General features: G+C 35.1%; 2 protein-coding genes across 6 annotated transcripts in view; one reads left to right on the top strand and one right to left on the bottom strand.

Annotated features, from left to right (window-relative positions):
- Positions 1 to 322: 322 nt before the first annotated feature.
- LOC115215621 (RWD domain-containing protein 3) overlaps positions 323 to 18,379 on the bottom strand; it is an 18,078-nt gene continuing 21 nt past the window's right edge. Inside the window, exons 1-5 of one of the 3 annotated variants that reach the window (XM_036506185.1) lie at positions 18,296 to 18,379; positions 14,435 to 14,632; positions 12,297 to 12,688; positions 10,803 to 10,930; positions 323 to 443 (exon numbers count right to left, since the gene is read on the bottom strand). The exon at positions 18,296 to 18,379 is cut by the window's right edge and continues 21 nt beyond it. In XM_036506185.1, the coding sequence (XP_036362078.1) occupies positions 326 to 443; positions 10,803 to 10,930; positions 12,297 to 12,688; positions 14,435 to 14,632; positions 18,296 to 18,362 (903 nt within the window). In that variant the 5' untranslated portion in view covers positions 18,363 to 18,379 and the 3' untranslated portion in view covers positions 323 to 325. Of the gene's footprint in view, positions 444 to 10,802; positions 10,931 to 12,296; positions 12,689 to 14,430; positions 14,633 to 15,887; positions 15,945 to 18,295 lie in introns of those variants that run through there. The other 2 variants (XM_036506186.1, XM_029784855.2) reach the window with 2 other exon arrangements.
- The window catches only part of LOC115215619 (YTH domain-containing protein 1), a 71,598-nt gene continuing 70,944 nt past the window's right edge, over positions 17,726 to 18,379 (top strand). The window contains exon 1 of one of the 3 annotated variants that reach the window (XM_029784849.2): positions 17,726 to 17,959. The gene's annotated coding sequence lies outside the window, so the exon portion shown is untranslated. The remainder of the gene's footprint in view (positions 17,960 to 18,379) is intronic. The other 2 variants (XM_029784851.2, XM_036506180.1) reach the window with 2 other exon arrangements.

Below are 18,379 nucleotides of genomic sequence, written 5' to 3' on the forward strand. Positions count from 1 at the left end.
TAAGTTATGGGGATGTAAACACACCAGCATCGGTTGTCAAGTGATGTTGGGGGGACAAACACAGACACACAAACACACACACGCATATATATATATATATACACATATATATGACAGGCTTCTTTCAGTTTCCGTCTACCAAATCCACTTACAAGGCTTTGGTCAGCCCGAGGCTATAGTAGAAGACACTTGCCCAAGGTGCCACACAGTGGAAATGAACCCAGAACCATGTGGTTGGTAAGCAAGCTACTTACCACACAGCCACTCTTTTTACTTTTCACCCAGCATGTACAATAACAACACAAAAAATTCAAAATTTACATGTTCAATGATGTATACTCTTTAATTTAGAAACATAATTTACAAATAGATGTTGTGAACTGGCATTTGTGAAAATATCCTTAACTTCATCCAAGCTAGAACATTCTTGTATTTGCAAGGCACTGAAATAACAAAATAAATGCACTTTTAAAGGAAAACTTTTCTTTTAGCAAATTTGTCATTTATGACTTTAAGATAAAAAGAAAAAAGTGAACAGACAGAAATAATCAATTTACTAATTTTCTAGAGTAAATGACTTATTATGAGCAGGGCAGGCATTCTCTAATAATAAGTATTTCATTAGCTTGCAATATTTGCGATTTATAAACTAATATTTTTATTAATTGGTTTATTAAGCTAGTATTTGGTGTGAAGAAAGTTTGCACATAAAATTATGATGGAATGTCCAGGGGTGGCTGTGTAGTAATGAGTTGGTTTTTCAACCACATGGTTCACACTGCATGGTACCTAGGGGAAGTGTCTTCTACTATAGCCCCAGGCTAACCAAAGCCCCAGGCTAACCAAAGCCCCAAAGCCTTGTGAGTGGATTTGGTAGACAGAAACCAAAGATTCATATATATATATATATATATTATATAAAAGGGCTTAGTAAAATAAATTACTTTGCCGCATACTGAACTCGTTAGAAATAGCAGCTAAAAAAACTTTTTATAAAACTATTTCTAACACTTAAAGAAAACCTCTCTCATATAGTGTTTGCTCAATTCAACTCAAGGAAGTATGGGGGTAGAGACATTAAAAAATCAAATGCAAAGGTTTTAACCCACGCTGGTGGAAAGGGGAGAGCAGAAATTCTTCGCTTGCATATTTGAGTTTGTTGGCACTGTTAGTTTGGAACAGATCTTCAGAAGCGATAACAAGCCGAAAGGGTATGCTCCCATTTTCAGTGTTTTCAGATTCAAACAAGGGCATTCTGAGCTGATGAGAGAAGGGTCGATTTTGACTAATCTTGAAACGTACGTACTCAAATAACCTTTGCATTTGATTTTTTAATGTCTCTACCCCCATACTTCCTTGAGTTGAATTGAGCAAACACTATATGAGAGAGGTTTTCTTTAAGTGTTAGAAATAGTTTTATAAAAAGTTTTTTTAGCTGCTATTTCTAACGAGTTCAGTATGCGGCAAAGTAATTTATTTTACTAAGCCCTTTTATATAATGTAATAATTTGAATTCGCCTTAAATGGTCCTTTGCATACTGAATACTTGGTGAAATTGATTAATTGATTAATTAATTTTACCCTCAATTGTTGAAATTATATAATTCATCTCTCTCTACTTAATGTCTCGGATTTTACCGAAAAAAACATAGTGTTTGCTGATTTTAACCCACGCTGGTGGAAGGGGAGAGCAGAAATTCTTCGCTTGCATATTTGAGTTTGTTGGCACTGTTAGTTTGGAACAGATCTTCAGAAGCGATAACAAGCCGAAAGGGTATGCTCCCATTTTCAGTGTATTCAGATTCAAACAAGGGCATTCTGAGCTGATGAGAGAAGGGTCGATTTTGACTAATCTTGAAACGTACGTACTCAAATAACCTTTGCATTTGATTTTTAATGTCTCTACCCCCATACTTCCTTGAGTTGAATTGAGCAAACACTATATGAGAGAGGTTTTCTTTAAGTGTTAGAAATAGTTTTATAAAAAGTTTTTTTAGCTGCTATTTCTAACGAGTTCAGTATGCGCAAAGTAATTTATTTTACTAAGCCCTTTTATATAATGTAATAATTTGAATTCGCCTTAAATGGTCCCTTTGCATACTGAATACTTGGTGAAATTGATTAATTAATTAATTATTTTACCCTCAATTGTTGAAATTATAATTCATCTCTCTCTACTTAATGTCTCGGATTTTACCGAAAAAAACATAGTGTTTGCTGATTTTAACCCACGCTGGTGAAAGGGGAGAGCAGAAATCTTCGCTTGCATATTTGAGTTTGTTGGCACTGTTAGTTTGGAACAGATCTTCAGAAGCGATAACAAGCCGAAAGGGTATGCTCCCCCATTTCAGTGTTTTCAGATTCAAACAAGGGCATTCTGAGCTGATGAGAGAAGGGTCGATTTTGACTAATCTTGAAACGTACGTACTCAAATAACCTTTGCATTTGATTTTTTAATGTCTCTACCCCCATACTTCCTTGAGTTGAATTGAGCAAACACTATATGAGAGAGGTTTTCTTTAAGTGTTAGAAATAGTTTATTTAAAAAGTTTTTTTAGCTGCTATTTCTAACGAGTTCAGTATGCGGCGGCAAAGTAATTTATTTTACTAAGCCCTTTTATATAATGTAATAATTTGAATTCGCCTTAAATGGTCCCTTTGCATACTGAATACTTGGTGAAATTGATTAATTAATTAATTAATTTTACCCTCAATTGTTGAATTATAATTCATCTCTCTCTACTTAATGTCTCTCGGATTTTACCGAAAAAAACATAGTGTTTGCTGATTTTAACCCACGCTGGTGGAAAGGGGAGAGCAGAAATTCTTCGCTTGCATATTTGAGTTTGTTGGCACTGTTAGTTTGGAACAGATCTTCAGAAGCGATAACAAGCCGAAAGGGTATGCTCCCATTTTCAGTGTATTCAGATTCAAACAAGGGCATTCTGAGCTGATGAGAGAAGGGTCGATTTTGACTAATCTTGAAACGTACGTACTCAAATAACCTTTGCATTTGATTTTTTAATGTCTCTACCCCCATACTTCCTTGAGTTGAATTGAGCAAACACTATATGAGAGAGGTTTTCTTTAAGTGTTAGAAATAGTTTTATAAAAAGTTTTTTTAGCTGCTATTTCTAACGAGTTCAGTATGCGGCAAAGTAATATTATTTTACTAAGCCCTTTTATATAATGTAATAATTTGAATTCGCCTTAAATGGTCCCTTTGCATACTGAATACTTGGTGAAATTGATTAATTAATTAATTAATTTTACCCTCAATTGTTGAAATTATAATTCATCTCTCTCTACTTAATGTCTCGGATTTTACCGAAAAAAACATAGTGTTTGCTGATTTTAACCCACGCTGGTGGAAAGGGGAGAGCAGAAATTCTTCGCTTGCATATTTGAGTTTGTTGGCACTGTTAGTTTGGAACAGATCTTCAGAAGCGATAACAAGCCGAAAGGGTATGCTCCCATTTTCAGTGTTTTCAGATTCAAACAAGGGCATTCTGAGCTGATGAGAGAAGGGTCGATTTTGACTAATCTTGAAACGTACGTACTCAAATAACCTTTGCATTTGATTTTTTAATGTCTCTACCCCCATACTTCTTGAGTTGAATTGAGCAAACACTATATGAGAGAGGTTTTCTTTAAGTGTTAGAAATAGTTTTATAAAAAGTTTTTTTAGCTGCTATTTCTAACGAGTTCAGTATGCGGCAAAGTAATTTATTTTACTAAGCCCTTTTATATAATGTAATAATTTGAATTCGCCTTAATGGTCCCTTTGCATACTGAATACTTGGTGAAATTGATTAATTAATTAATTAATTTTACCCTCAATTGTTGAAATTATAATTCATCTCTCTCTCTACTTAATGTCTCGGATTTTACCGAAAAAAACATAGTGTTTGCTGATTTTAACCCACGCTGGTGGAAAGGGGAGAGCAGAAATTCTTCGCTTGCATATTTGAGTTTGTTGGCACTGTTGGGAACAGATCTTCAGAAGCGATAACAAGCCGAAAGGGTATGCTCCCATTTTCAGTGTTTTCAGATTCAAACAAGGGCATTCTGAGCTGAAGAGAGAAGGGTCGATTTTTGACTAATCTTGAAACGTACGTACTCAAATAACCTTTGCATTTGATTTTTTAATGTCTCTACCCTCATACTTCCTTGAGTTGAATTGAGCAAACACTATATGAGAGAGATTTTCTTTAAGTGTTAGAAATAGTTTTATAAAAAGTTTTTTTAGCTGCTATTTCTAACGAGTTCAGTATGCGGCAAAGTAATTTATTTTACTAAGCCCTTATATAATGTAATAATTTGAATTCGCCTTAAATGGTCCCTTTGCATACTGAATACTTGGTGAAATTGATTAATTAATTAATTAATTTTACCCTCAATTGTTGAAATTATAATTCATCTCTCTCTAATTAATGTCTCGGATTTTACCGTAAAAAAACAGAGTGTTTTGCTGATTTTAACCCACGCTGGTGGAAAGGGGAGAGCAGAAATTCTTCACTTGCATATTTGAATTGGTTGGCACTGTTAGTTTGGAACAGATCTTCAGAAGCGATAACAAGCCGAAAGGGTATGCTCCCATTTTCAGTGTTTTCAAATTCAAACAAGGGCATTCTGAGCTGATGAGAGAAGGGTCGATTTTGACTAATCTTGAAACGTACGTACTCAAATAACCTTTGCATTTGATTTTTTAATGTCTCTACCCCCATACTTCCTTGAGTTGAATTGAGCAAACACTATATGAGAGAGATTTTCTTTAAGTGTTAGAAATAGTTTTATAAAAAGTTTTTTTAGCTGCTATTTCTAACGAGTTCAGTATGCGGCAAAGTAATTTATTTTACTAAGCCCTTTTATATAATGTAATAATTTGAATTCGCCTTAAATGGTCCCTTTGCATACTGAATACTTGGTGAAATTGATTAATTAATTAATTATTTTACCCTCAAATGTTGAAATTATAATTCATCTCTCTCTACTTAATGTCTCGGATTTTACCGAAAAAAACATAGTGTTTGCTGATTTTAACCCACGCTGGTGGAAAGGGGAGAGCAGAAATTCTTCGCTTGCATATTTGAGTTTGTTGGCACTGTTAGTTTGGAACAGATCTTCAGAAGCGATAACAAGCCGAAAGGGTATGCTCCCATTTTCAGTGTTTTCAGATTCAAACAAGGGCATTCTGAGCTGATGAGAGAAGGGTCGATTTTGACTAATCTTGAAACGTACGTACTCAAATAACCTTTGCATTTGATTTTTTAATGTCTCTACACCCATACTTCCTTGAGTTGAATTGAGCAACACTATATGAGAGAGGTTTTCTTTAAGTGTTAGAAATAGTTTTATAAAAAGTTTTTTTAGCTGCTATTTCTAACGAGTTCAGTATGCGGCAAAGTAATTTATTTTACTAAGCCCTTTTATATAATGTAATAATTTGAATTCGCCTTAAATGGTCCCTTTGCATACTGAATACTTGGTGAAATTGATTAATTAATTAATTAATTTTACCCTCAATGTGTTGAAATTAATCATCTCTCTACTTAATGTCTCGGATTTTACCGAAAAAAACATAGTGTTTGCTGATTTTAACCCACGCTGGTGGAAAGGGGAGAGCAGAAATTCTTCGCTTGCATATTTGAGTTTGTTGGCACTGTTAGTTTGGAACAGATCTTCAGAAGCGATAACAAGCCGAAAGGGTATGCTCCCATTTTCAGTGTTTTCAGATTCAAACAAGGGCATTCTGAGCTGATGAGAGAAGGGTCGATTTTGACTAATCTTGAAACGTACGTACTCAAATAACTTTGCATTTGATTTTTTAATGTCTCTACCCCCATACTCCTTGAGTTGAATTGAGCAAACACTATATGAGAGAGGTTTTCTTTAAGTGTTAGAAATAGTTTTTAAAAAGTTTTTTTTAGCTGCTATTTCTAACGAGTTCAGTATGCGGCAAAGTAATTTATTTTACTAAGCCCTTTTATATAATGTAATAATTTGAATTCGCCTTAAATGGTCCCTTTGCATACTGAATACTTGGTGAAATTGATTAATTAATTAATTAATTTTACCCTCAATTGTTGAAATTATAATTCATCTCTCTCTACTTAATGTCTCGGATTTTACCGAAAAAAACATAGTGTTTGCTGATTTTAACCCACGCTGGTGGAAAGGGGAGAGCAGAAATTCTTCGCTTGCATATTTGAGTTTGTTGGCACTGTTAGTTTGGAACAGATCTTCAGAAGCGATAACAAGCCGAAAGGGTATGCTCCCATTTTCAGTGTATTCAGATTCAAACAAGGGCATTCTGAGCTGATGAGAGAAGGGTCGATTTTGACTAATCTTGAAACGTACGTACTCAAATAACCTTTGCATTTGATTTTTTAATGTCTCTACACCATACTTCCTTGAGTTGAATTGAGCAAACACTATATGAGAGAGGTTTTCTTTAAGTGTTAGAAATAGTTTTATAAAAAGTTTTTTTAGCTGCTATTTCTAACGAGTTCAGTATGCGGCAAAGTAATTTATTTTACTAAGCCCTTTTATATAATGTAATAATTTGAATTCGCCTTAAATGGTCCCTTTGCATACTGAATACTTGGTGAAATTGATTAATTAATTAATTAATTTTACCCTCAATTGTTGAAATTATAATTCATCTCTCTCTACTTAATGTCTCGGATTTTACCGAAAAAAACATAGTGTTTGCTGATTTTAACCCACGCTGGTGGAAAGGGGAGAGCAGAAATTCTTCGCTTGCATATTTGAGTTTGTTGGCACTGTTAGTTTGGAACAGATCTTCAGAAGCGATAACAAGCCGAAAGGGTATGCTCCCATTTTCAGTGTTTTCAGATTCAAACAAGGGCATTCTGAGCTGATGAGAGAAGGGTCGATTTTGACTAATCTTGAAACGTACGTACTCAAATAACCTTTGCATTTGATTTTTTAATGTCTCTACCCCCATACTTCCTTGAGTTGAATTGAGCAAACACTATATGAGAGAGGTTTTCTTTAAGTGTTAGAAATAGTTTTATAAAAAGTTTTTTTAGCTGCTATTTCTAACGAGTTCAGTATGCGGCAAAGTAATTTATTTTACTAAGCCCTTTTATATAATGTAATAATTTGAATTCGCCTTAAATGGTCCCTTTGCATACTGAATACTTGGTGAAATTGATTAATTAATTAATTAATTTTACCCTCAATTGTTGAAATTATAATTCATCTCTCTCTACTTAATGTCTCGGATTTTACCGAAAAAAACATAGTGTTTGCTGATTTTAACCCACGCTGGTGGAAAGGGGAGAGCAGAAATTCTTCGCTTGCATATTTGAGTTTGTTGGCACTGTTAGTTTGGAACAGATCTTCAGAAGCGATAACAAGCCGAAAGGGTATGCTCCCATTTTCAGTGTTTTCAGATTCAAACAAGGGCATTCTGAGCTGATGAGAGAAGGGTCGATTTTGACTAATCTTGAAACGTACGTACTCAAATAACCTTTGCATTTGATTTTTTAATGTCTCTACCCCCATACTTCCTTGAGTTGAATTGAGCAAACACTATATGAGAGAGGTTTTCTTTAAGTGTTAGAAATAGTTTTATAAAAAGTTTTTTTAGCTGCTATTTCTAACGAGTTCAGTATGCGGCAAAGTAATTTATTTTACTAAGCCCTTTTATATAATGTAATAATTTGAATTCGCCTTAAATGGTCCCTTTGCATACTGAATACTTGGTGAAATTGATTAATTAATTAATTAATTTTACCCTCAATTGTTGAAATTATAATCATCTCTCTCTACTTAATGTCTCGGATTTTACCGAAAAAAACATAGTGTTTGCTGATTTTAACCCACGCTGGTGGAAAGGGGAGAGCAGAGAATTCTTCGCTTGCATATTTGAGTTTGTTGGCACTGTTAGTTTGGAACAGATCTTCAGAAGCGATAACAAGCCGAAAGGGTATGCTCCCATTTTCAGTGTTTTCAGATTCAAACAAGGGCATTCTGAGCTGATGAGAGAAGGGTCGATTTTGACTAATCTTGAAACGTACGTACTCAAATAACCTTTGCATTTGATTTTTTAATGTCTCTACCCCCATACTTCCTTGAGTTGAATTGAGCAAACACTATATGAGAGAGGTTTTCTTTAAGTGTTAGAAATAGTTTTATAAAAAGTTTTTTTAGCTGCTATTTCTAACGAGTTCAGTATGCGGCAAAGTAATTTATTTTACTAAGCCCTTTTATATAATGTAATAATTTGAATTCGCCTTAAATGGTCCCTTTGCATACTGAATACTTGGTGAAATTGATTAATTAATTAATTAATTTTACCCTCAATTGTTGTTGAATTAAATTATAATTCATCTCTCTCTACTTTGTCTCGGATTTTACCGAAAAAAACATAGTGTTTGCTGATTTTAACCCACGCTGGTGGAAAGGGGAGAGCAGAAATTCTTCGCTTGCATATTTGAGTTTGTTGGCACTGTTAGTTTGGAACAGATCTTCAGAAGCGATAACAAGCCGAAAGGGTATGCTCCCATTTTCAGTGTTTTCAGATTCAAACAAGGGCATTCTGAGCTGATGAGAGAAGGGTCGATTTTGACTAATCTTGAAACGTACGTACTCAAATAACCTTTGCATTTGATTTTTTAATGTCTCTACCCCCATACTTCCTTGAGTTGAATTGAGCAAACACTATATGAGAGAGGTTTTCTTTAAGTGTTAGAAATAGTTTTATAAAAAGTTTTTTTAGCTGCTATTTCTAACGAGTTCAGTATGCGGCAAAGTATTTATTTTTTTACTAAGCCCTTTTTATAATGTAATAATTTGAATCGCCTTAAATGGTCCCTTTGCATACTGAATACTTGGTGAAATTGATTAATTAATTAATTAATTTTACCCTCAATTGTTGAAATTATAATTCATCTCTCTCTACTTAATGTCTCGGATTTTACCGAAAAAAACATAGTGTTTGCTGATTTTAACCCACGCTGGTGGAAAGGGGAGAGCAGAAATTCTTCGCTTGCATATTTGAGTTTGTTGGCACTGTTAGTTTGGAACAGATCTTCAGAAGCGATAACAAGCCGAAAGGGTATGCTCCCATTTTCAGTGTTTTCAGATTCAAACAAGGGCATTCTGAGCTGATGAGAGAAGGGTCGATTTTGACTAATCTTGAAACGTACGTACTCAAATAACCTTTGCATTTGATTTTTTAATGTCTCTACACCCATACTTCCTTGAGTTGAATTGAGCAAACACTATATGAGAGAGTTTTCTTTAAGTGTTAGAAATAGTTTTATAAAAAGTTTTTTTAGCTGCTATTTCTAACGAGTTCAGTATGCGGCAAAGTAATTTATTTTACTAAGCCCTTTTATATAATGTAATAATTTGAATTCGCCTAAATGGTCCCTTTGCATACTGAATACTTGGTGAAATTGATTAATTAATTAATTAATTTTACCCTCAATTGTTGAAATTATAATTCATCTCTCTCTACTTAATGTCTCGGATTTTACCGAAAAAAACATAGTGTTTGCTGATTTTAACCCACGCTGGTGGAAAGGGGAGAGCAGAAATTCTTCGCTTGCATATTTGAGTTTGTTGGCACTGTTAGTTTGGAACAGATCTTCAGAAGCGATAACAAGCCGAAAGGGTATGCTCCCATTTTCAGTGTTTTCAGATTCAAACAAGGGCATTCTGAGCTGATGAGAGAAGGGTCGATTTTGACTAATCTTGAAACGTACGTACTCAAATAACCTTTGCATTTGATTTTTTAATGTCTCTACCCCCATACTTCCTTGAGTTGAATTGAGCAAACACTATATGAGAGAGGTTTTCTTTAAGTGTTAGAAATAGTTTTATAAAAAGTTTTTTTAGCTGCTATTTCTAACGAGTTCAGTATGCGGCAAAGTAATTTATTTTACTAAGCCCTTTTATATAATGTAATAATTTGAATTCGCCTTAAATGGTCCCTTTGCATACTGAATACTTGGTGAAATTGATTAATTAATTAATTAATTTTACCCTCAATTGTTGAAATTATATATATATATTATATATATATATATATGTATGTGTGTGTGTGTGTGTGTGTGTGTGTATATATATATATATATATATGCATATATATATGTGTGTGTGTGTATATATATATATATGTATCTATATATACAAAACTGAGAATGTGTGTCTGTCTGTCTGACTGTAAATCCCTAACACTTGAGAACTACACAACCAATTTCATTCAAATTTTACACATGCCTCACTTAGGGTCCATGTAGTGTCATGGGTAAAAAAAATGTTCAACTTCTTGCCTACAGAGAGCCAATAGCAATATTATATCTTCTCCACTATTTCACTATTACATGTCAAAAGTGAAACAAAAACATCTCTCTATTGTAATGTCACATGCTTTCACTTTAATACTTTCATTTTAATACTGACACTATTAAAGTGAAACTATTATATAACAGAGATGAACTGTAACTGGACATCCATTATGCTAGAAGATCTACTATGGTCTTATATGCTACACCACTGGTTTTAAATACATATTAATCAAATTAATATTCAATTTTTCACCCTTATTATTTTAAATTCAAATTTACATGTATATATATATATATATATAGATGTATACATATAGATGTATATATCATGGGCTAAGAACTTTTGCCAAGAGCTTTGCACAGAACCTCCAAGGGCCAACAGCTAGCCAATCATCAGACCTGTATTTGTATATGGAGATGAATTTATAAACCTGAAACATATACACATCATATTTACAGTAAAATAAAACATTTTACCTTCGTATTATATTCAAACTGTCTTTCAGATATGGCTCTTCACACAAAACTGTCATCATCTTCTCTTTGCACCCAACACCTCTGGAATCAACATCCACACAAACTGTCTTGTGTTGGACTAGATATGACTGAAGAAGATTGAAAACCAATTAAAAGCATTCAGTGAAGATTAAGTGTAAAGTAGCTTAATACTGCAGCATTTAATTACAGTCCTTTACATCCAGAGTTCCTTTCAATGAAGGGAGTGTAAAAATTGATAAAATATATTAGCTAACAAATACTGGGGTGTTATATCCTTTTCACTCATAAAATATATGAGCTAACAAATACTGGGGTGTTATATCCTTTTCACTGATAAAATATATGAGCTAACAAATACTGGGGTGTTATATCCTTTTCACTGATAAAATATATGAGCTAACAAATACTGGGGTGTTATATCCTTTTCACTGATAAAATATATGAGCTAACAAATACTGGGGTGTTATATCCTTTTCACTGATAAAATATATGAGCTAACAAATACTGGGGTGTTATATCCTTTTCACTGATAAACTATATGAGCTAACAAATACTGGGGTGTTATATCCTTTTCACTGATAAAATATATGAGCTAACAAATACTGGGGTGTTATATCCTTTTCACTGATAAACTATATGAGCTAACAAATACTGGGGTGTTATATCCTTTTCACTGATAAAATATATGAGCTAACAAATACTGGGGTGTTATATCCTTTTCACTGATAAACTATATGAGCTAACAAATACTGGATTGTTATATCCTTTTCACTGATAAACTATATGAGCTAACAAATACTGGGGTGTTATATCCTTTTCACTGATAAACTATATGAGCTAACAAATACTGGGGTGTTATATCCTTTTCACTGATAAAATATATGAGCTAACAAATACTGGGGTGTTATATCCTTTTCACTGATAAAATATATGAGCTAACAAATACTGGGGTGTTATATCCTTTTCACTGATAAAATATATGAGCTAACAAATACTGGATTGTTATATCCTTTTCACTGATAAACTATATGAGCTAACAAATACTGGGGTGTTATATCCTTTTCACTGATAAAATATATGAGCTAACAAATACTGGATTGTTATATCCTTTTCACTGATAAACTATATGAGCTAACAAATACTGGATTGTTATATCCTTTTCACTGATAAACTATATGAGCTAACAAATACTGGATTGTTATATCCTTTTCACTGATAAACTATACGAGCTAACAAATACTGGGGTGTTATATCCTTTTCACTGATAAACTATATGAGCTAACAAATACTGGGGTGTTATATCCTTTTCACTGATAAACTATATGAGCTAACAAATACTGGGGTGTTATATCCTTTTCACTGATGTATGGCTTTGTGCCAATCTCAGAAATCATTATTATAAATATTACATCAGAAGCAATTAACTACTGGTGATGATGATACATGAAGACATGATGTTATGTTAAAAATTACCTTTAAATTGTTGTGTTCTCCAATAAGGAAAAGTAATATAGTCTTCTTAAAAAATATTAGTTGACCACTTAACTGGAAATCTCTGCACCATTTCTTGATAAATTTAATATATTTTGCTTTAGCTCTCATATGGTCAATATGAATCAATAAGGTCCAATTTTGAACATCCTTAATTCCTGTTTGACTACCAATGTTCTGAGATGTCAGAGACTTAGCTTTCAAGTTCTTGGTGTGTGATGATGGTGGTGGTGGCAATGGTGATGAAGACTGGGTATCTGTCACAGAGTTCTCCCTGTGTGTTGCAAGTTGGACACAGTCAGATGTGTTGGAAGAGTGTAAATCTTGTATAAGGTCTTTAGCATAATTTATCAAATCAAGCAATAATGGACTTCCTGCAGGAAAGGAAATAATGTATTAGTTAAGCCACCAAATACTCCTATTGTACATGCAAGTGTGTGTGTGTGTGAGAGAGAGAGAGAGAGAGAGAGATATGGAAGCTAAATCTAGTACTGAGAGATTTTAAGGTAAACTTAGCAAAGACAAACGTTTTGGATAGTAGGTAAAAACAGGATCCTGATATCTTCAAGGAAATGGCCCTGCTCTATATACAGAAAAGGAGTATGTATAAGCTCCATAAGCTGTACCCAATGTAAGCTAGACACACAAGCAGTGTAGTGTATTCCTAAACTAATAAAGTAAGCTTCATATGTGACAAATACACTGAAGTAGTAAATGTTATGAGCATAACGGATTCTCTTAAATGCTTGGATGGTTCAGTAAAATTTGAGAGCTCATGTTACTATAGTAGCTAGTATAGTATAATAGCTAGAACAAGAACAGGTTGCAAAAAAATTCAGGGAGTTTCTACTGTTACTGACAACAAAGGTCTTTTCTCTCAGGGTGAAAGGTAGATTGTATGACACTTGTGTCAGAACTGTGATGCTGCATGGTAGCCTTGAATGCAGAGGACTTAAGAGGAAATAGAAAAGAAAAATGAAGCTAGCATGTTTCATTGAGAGTGCAGCATTAAGTGTGCATGAACAACGAAGTACAAATGTGCTGAGAGAAAAACTGAGGTGTAAGGAGAATCAGATGAAGTGTGCAACAAAGACAAAAGTGCTGCTATGAACAGGTGACGCAAATGGATGAGGACAGCTGCATAAAACCAATCACTTAACCCATTCGTGCCAAAATTTTTGTAGTGAATGGAATTGCCTGAAAATTCACATATACTATTATTTTGACCTAAATAACAACTGAAAAAAATGTCACTGAAATCTGTGCTTGACTGGCCTCGTGCCGGTGGCACATAAAAGCACCCTCTACACTCTCGGAGTGGTTGGCATTAGGAAGGGCATCCAGCTGTAGAAACTCTGCCAGATCAAGATTGAAGTCTGGTGCAGCCATCTATTCGCCAGCCCTCAGTCATTCATCCAACCCATGCTAGCATGGAAAGCGGACATTAGACAATGATGATGATGATGATGATGCATACGCGTTAAGAACATGTTTCATTTTTTGATACAGATCATACACAAATCACAATTTGTATCAAGCATTTGTTTTATACCCTTATAAATTAAGGGTCAGTTTAAATGGACAATCGGCATGAATGGGTTATGAGGATGGAACTTGTAGAAGACATGGGATGAAGTGATCACAGGACCTTGGACCTTGAAATTCTGGAAGCACAATGTGAAAATGTGTGTGTGTGTGAGTGTTACTATCTCTTTGCCTTGACATCATATGATAGTTGTAAATGAGTGTCGCTATCATGCAGACACTGCTTGCCTGATGTACCCTTGTCTAGACACCTCACGATGATTGTAAATTGGCATCGCTGTCATACAAGGGAGATTGTTTCCAGTCTTCTGGGAAAAACATATCTAGTTATAGGAAAATATCACCTTGCTTGGTGACAGGAAGGCCATCTGGTCATAGAAAATCTGCCCTAACAAATTCCATCTGACCCAAGCAAGTATAGAAAAATAAATTCTAAAACAATGATGATGGTGGTGGCATTAAATACACGTTAAGTACATGCATCTGTCATTATATTGTCTATTTTTCAGTTTCTCTACACCACAAGTAAGAAATAAACCATTATGCCGTACACAATAAAATAAAGTCAAACTTACCAACATTACTATGAGCATACGTTTGTAGTTTGTCTCGGATATCATCACATTTTATGGAGTAACTGGATACTTCGATTTGTGGGCAGCTTTCAGAAGGGTAGTCTTCAGAGAGACTGAAAACTAAAGTAACCTCGTGGCCCTCTACATGAGGGCACTGTTCTGATATGATTACCTTCACATGTATTTTCTCCCCATCACCTAATAAAGAAAACATATGATCTTATTGATATAAATATTCTTTAACTGGTTTCAGAAATTAGAGTTTAGCTTCACCTTTAATAATATAGTAGATGATTAAATTGATCCCAGAACCTAACAGGCACTTATTTTATTGACCTTGGAAGGATGAAAGCCAAAATTAATCCTGGAGAGGATTTGAATTAAAAAAGACTAAGAATAAGAATAAACATATGTATTTACATACATACATACATACATACATACACATGCATACATAGATACATGTATGCTTACAGATACATCATCATCATCATCGTTTAACGTCCGTTTTCCATGCTAGGATGGGTTGGACAGTTCGACCGGGGTCTGGGAAGCCAGGAGGCTGCACCAGGCTCCAGTCTGATCTGGCAGTGTTTCTACAGCTGGATGCCCTTCCTAATGCCGACCACTCCGAGAGTGTAGTGGGTGTTTTTACGTGCCACCGGCCACAATCGGTTGGTGCTTTTTACGTGCCACCGGCACAGGTATCACAACTACAATTTCCATTATGTATATACACACATGCACACAAATTTCATAATTCTCTATCTGCATGGTACAAAACTCTAGAACCTTCACAAAATTATGATTGTATGCATACTCGTACATTATCATGAATATTTTATATATTTCTATAAAGGGTAAAGAGCTCCTTCAGTCATGAATAACCATGGGATTGCACCTAGAAAGTTCCCCTCCAACATGTCTAAGCAACGTTGTTTTTATGTAAGACCAGCAGTAGCCCATGTATATCAGTCTCCGCTCCCCATGCAACCAATGTTATCCAAGGGAAAGGCAAAGGGGCCGATACAGCTTGGCACCAGTGATGTCACAACTCATTTCTACAGCTGAATGAACTGGAGCAACGTGAAATAGAGTGTCTTGCTCAAGAACACAACACACAGCCTGGTCTGGGAATTGAACTCACTACCTCATGATTGTGAGCCTAACACTAACCACTGAGCTATACGCCTTCACATATCGTCATAATCATCAAGTAACATCTTTTGTCCATGGGTCGGATGGTTTGACCAGGGATGGTAAGCTGAGGGGCTGCACCATACACTACTCTGATTTGGAATGGTTTCTAGGGCTGGATACCCTCCCTAATGCCAACCACTGTGAAAGTATAATGGGTGCTTTAACATGCCACTGGCATGGATGCCAGTTGCATGACAACACTACCTACCACACACACACACACACACACACATTATTATATTGTATATCATACCTGTCACTTGTTTGATGATGATGCTCATTTGCAACCATCATGCAATATCAAGACAAGGGTACCCACAAACATACACACACATATAAGATAGGGTTCTTTAAGTTTCCATCAACCAAATCTGTTCACAAGGCTTTGGTCAACCTGAGGCAACAGTAGAAGATACTGGCCCAAGGTACTGCACAGTGGGACTGAATACAAGCCCATATGTTGGGAAGCAAGCCTTGTACCCACACATAACATTTATCCAAAGCCAAATCAGCATAAAGTGCTAGTTGAAATTTCTCATTTCCAGCACTCAATCACTCAAGAATTATTTTAAATGGCAAATATCAGGCGCAGGAGTGACTGTGTGGTAAGTAGCTTGCTTACCAACCACATGGTTCTGGGTTCAGTCCCACTGCGTGGCACCTTGGGCAAGTGTCTTCTACTAAAGCCCCAGGCCGACCAAAGCCTTGTGAGTGGATTTGGTAGACGGAAACTGAAAGAAGCCCGTCGTATATATGTATATATATGTGTGTGTTTGTCCCCACAAAATTGCTTAACAACCGATGCTGGTGTGTTTACGTCCTCGTAACTTAGCGGTTCGGCAAAAGTGACCGATAGAATAAGTACTAGGCTTACAAAGAATAAGTCCTGGGGTCGATTTGCTCGACTAAAGGCGGTGCTCCAGCATCGCCGCAGTCAAATGACTGAAACAAAAGAGTAAAGAGTAAATCTGTGATATTTAGGAGTTCAAATCCTATTGGGTCAAATTAGCTTTGAATGTTTTGGAGCTGGATAAATTAACCATGTATTAATCAACCAATTTAGTATTGAAAACAAATCAACTACTAGCAACAAATGCCAATGTCAGAAACTATCGTTAGTTTTATTAGGACAGCTTAAGTTCAAATCTCATGAGCTTCAATGTTGATAAAATAAGTATTAGTTGAGAAATATTAGGGATCCAGTAAAATCAGCTGTACCATCCCCTAAAATCTGTGGCTTTCACTAGCTTCTATATTGTCTCCAGTGTTGATAAAATAAATAGAGATCAAAAAGTACTAAGGATCCAATAAGATCACCTGTTCCATCCCATAAAATATGCAACCTTGTGATCATGTTAGAAATTATCACCATTATTGTTTTTGCAGCTGTTTGACCCTTGTCAGCCGATTTTTGGCCAAAAAAAACTTTTTTAATAAGCAAATTTGGGAGAAAATGCGGGGGGGGGGGGCGAAAAAGTTCAAAATTTTAAGGGGTGGGGGGGTTAATTTATTATTTTTTTTTGCATATTCATAATCCTCAACATATTAGAAGTAGGAATCCGGAAAATTTTTTCCAAAAAAATGCATTTTTCAAGGAGAGGTGCGAAACTGCATTAGCCCCAAATAATTTATGAATTCTTTTCTCTTCGGAAGTCCTCTCCCCACCCCTTTGGGAAAAAAATTTTCTCCACAAATTTCTTTATAATCGTTTATGCCGTTTGAAAGGTATTTATATAAAATGTCACTAAAAGATATCCATTTTCCTAAAAGCTATGAGAGAAAAAATCGGATAATGTGAATTTTCCGAAAGTCCTCTCCCCACCACCACGGAAAAAGTTCCTCCCACAAATTTCTTTATAATCGCATTCTATCCGTTTGTAAGGTATATGGCCAGTATTTATATAAAATTTCATTAAAAGATATCCATTTTTCTAAAGATTATGAAGAAAATTAGGTAAAACCCACAAGCTGGCCACCAGATCGATATCAGTGGTCAGTCGAATAAGGGTTCTTCTAGACGTGAAGGATTTCATGCGACAACTGCTTTACTTTGATAAATTTGATCTGACACAACAGATTTCTTTTCCAAGGCACCGGTTCTTCGAGGTTTTTTTCCACCACCCATTACTCATAAATATCGGCGAAAGTTATATTCCATTACATATAATAATACGACAGTTTTCCACGTAGTTTCCATTTCCACCAAATTCTACTCAAAATGTATTGAGTAACCCCGAGGCCTTGATAAAGGACGCTTGTCCTAGGCGCGAACTCGAAATCAGGGGACTACGAAGCGAAGTTCTTAACCAAACTCTGGAACAGTAGGTAAAAGTTGGATTTTCTTTTGTTTACATGTTTCAATCTTATTGATGTGATATGTAAATCCCTTTTATTTCATATGGAAATCCTTTCCTTTCTTCAAGAGATAGCGAAAGCTATTTCAAAAACCCATCGAAATCCTTATTTTATGCATAAATGAAATTATTTAAACACATTTACAAGGAAATGGTAATTGGCAGCGGAGTGAGGAAATTTATGAAAAGTATAAATATATAAACAACAAAAAATAACGAAAGCCTAATGCAGACAATAACTATCATGAAAATTATCTGAAACTTAGTTTTTTAAAAATTGAAAACCACAAAGATAACAAGACCGTACGCCACTGAGTGAGTTCTCCTGGCAGACAGAATATTTCTGCTAAAACACTGAATTCGTCTTCGGCCATGTTGTGAAGAAGGGGAG

Source organism: Octopus sinensis, linkage group LG9, assembly GCF_006345805.1.
Source record: "Octopus sinensis linkage group LG9, ASM634580v1, whole genome shotgun sequence".
NCBI classification, from domain to species: domain Eukaryota; kingdom Metazoa; phylum Mollusca; class Cephalopoda; order Octopoda; family Octopodidae; genus Octopus; species Octopus sinensis.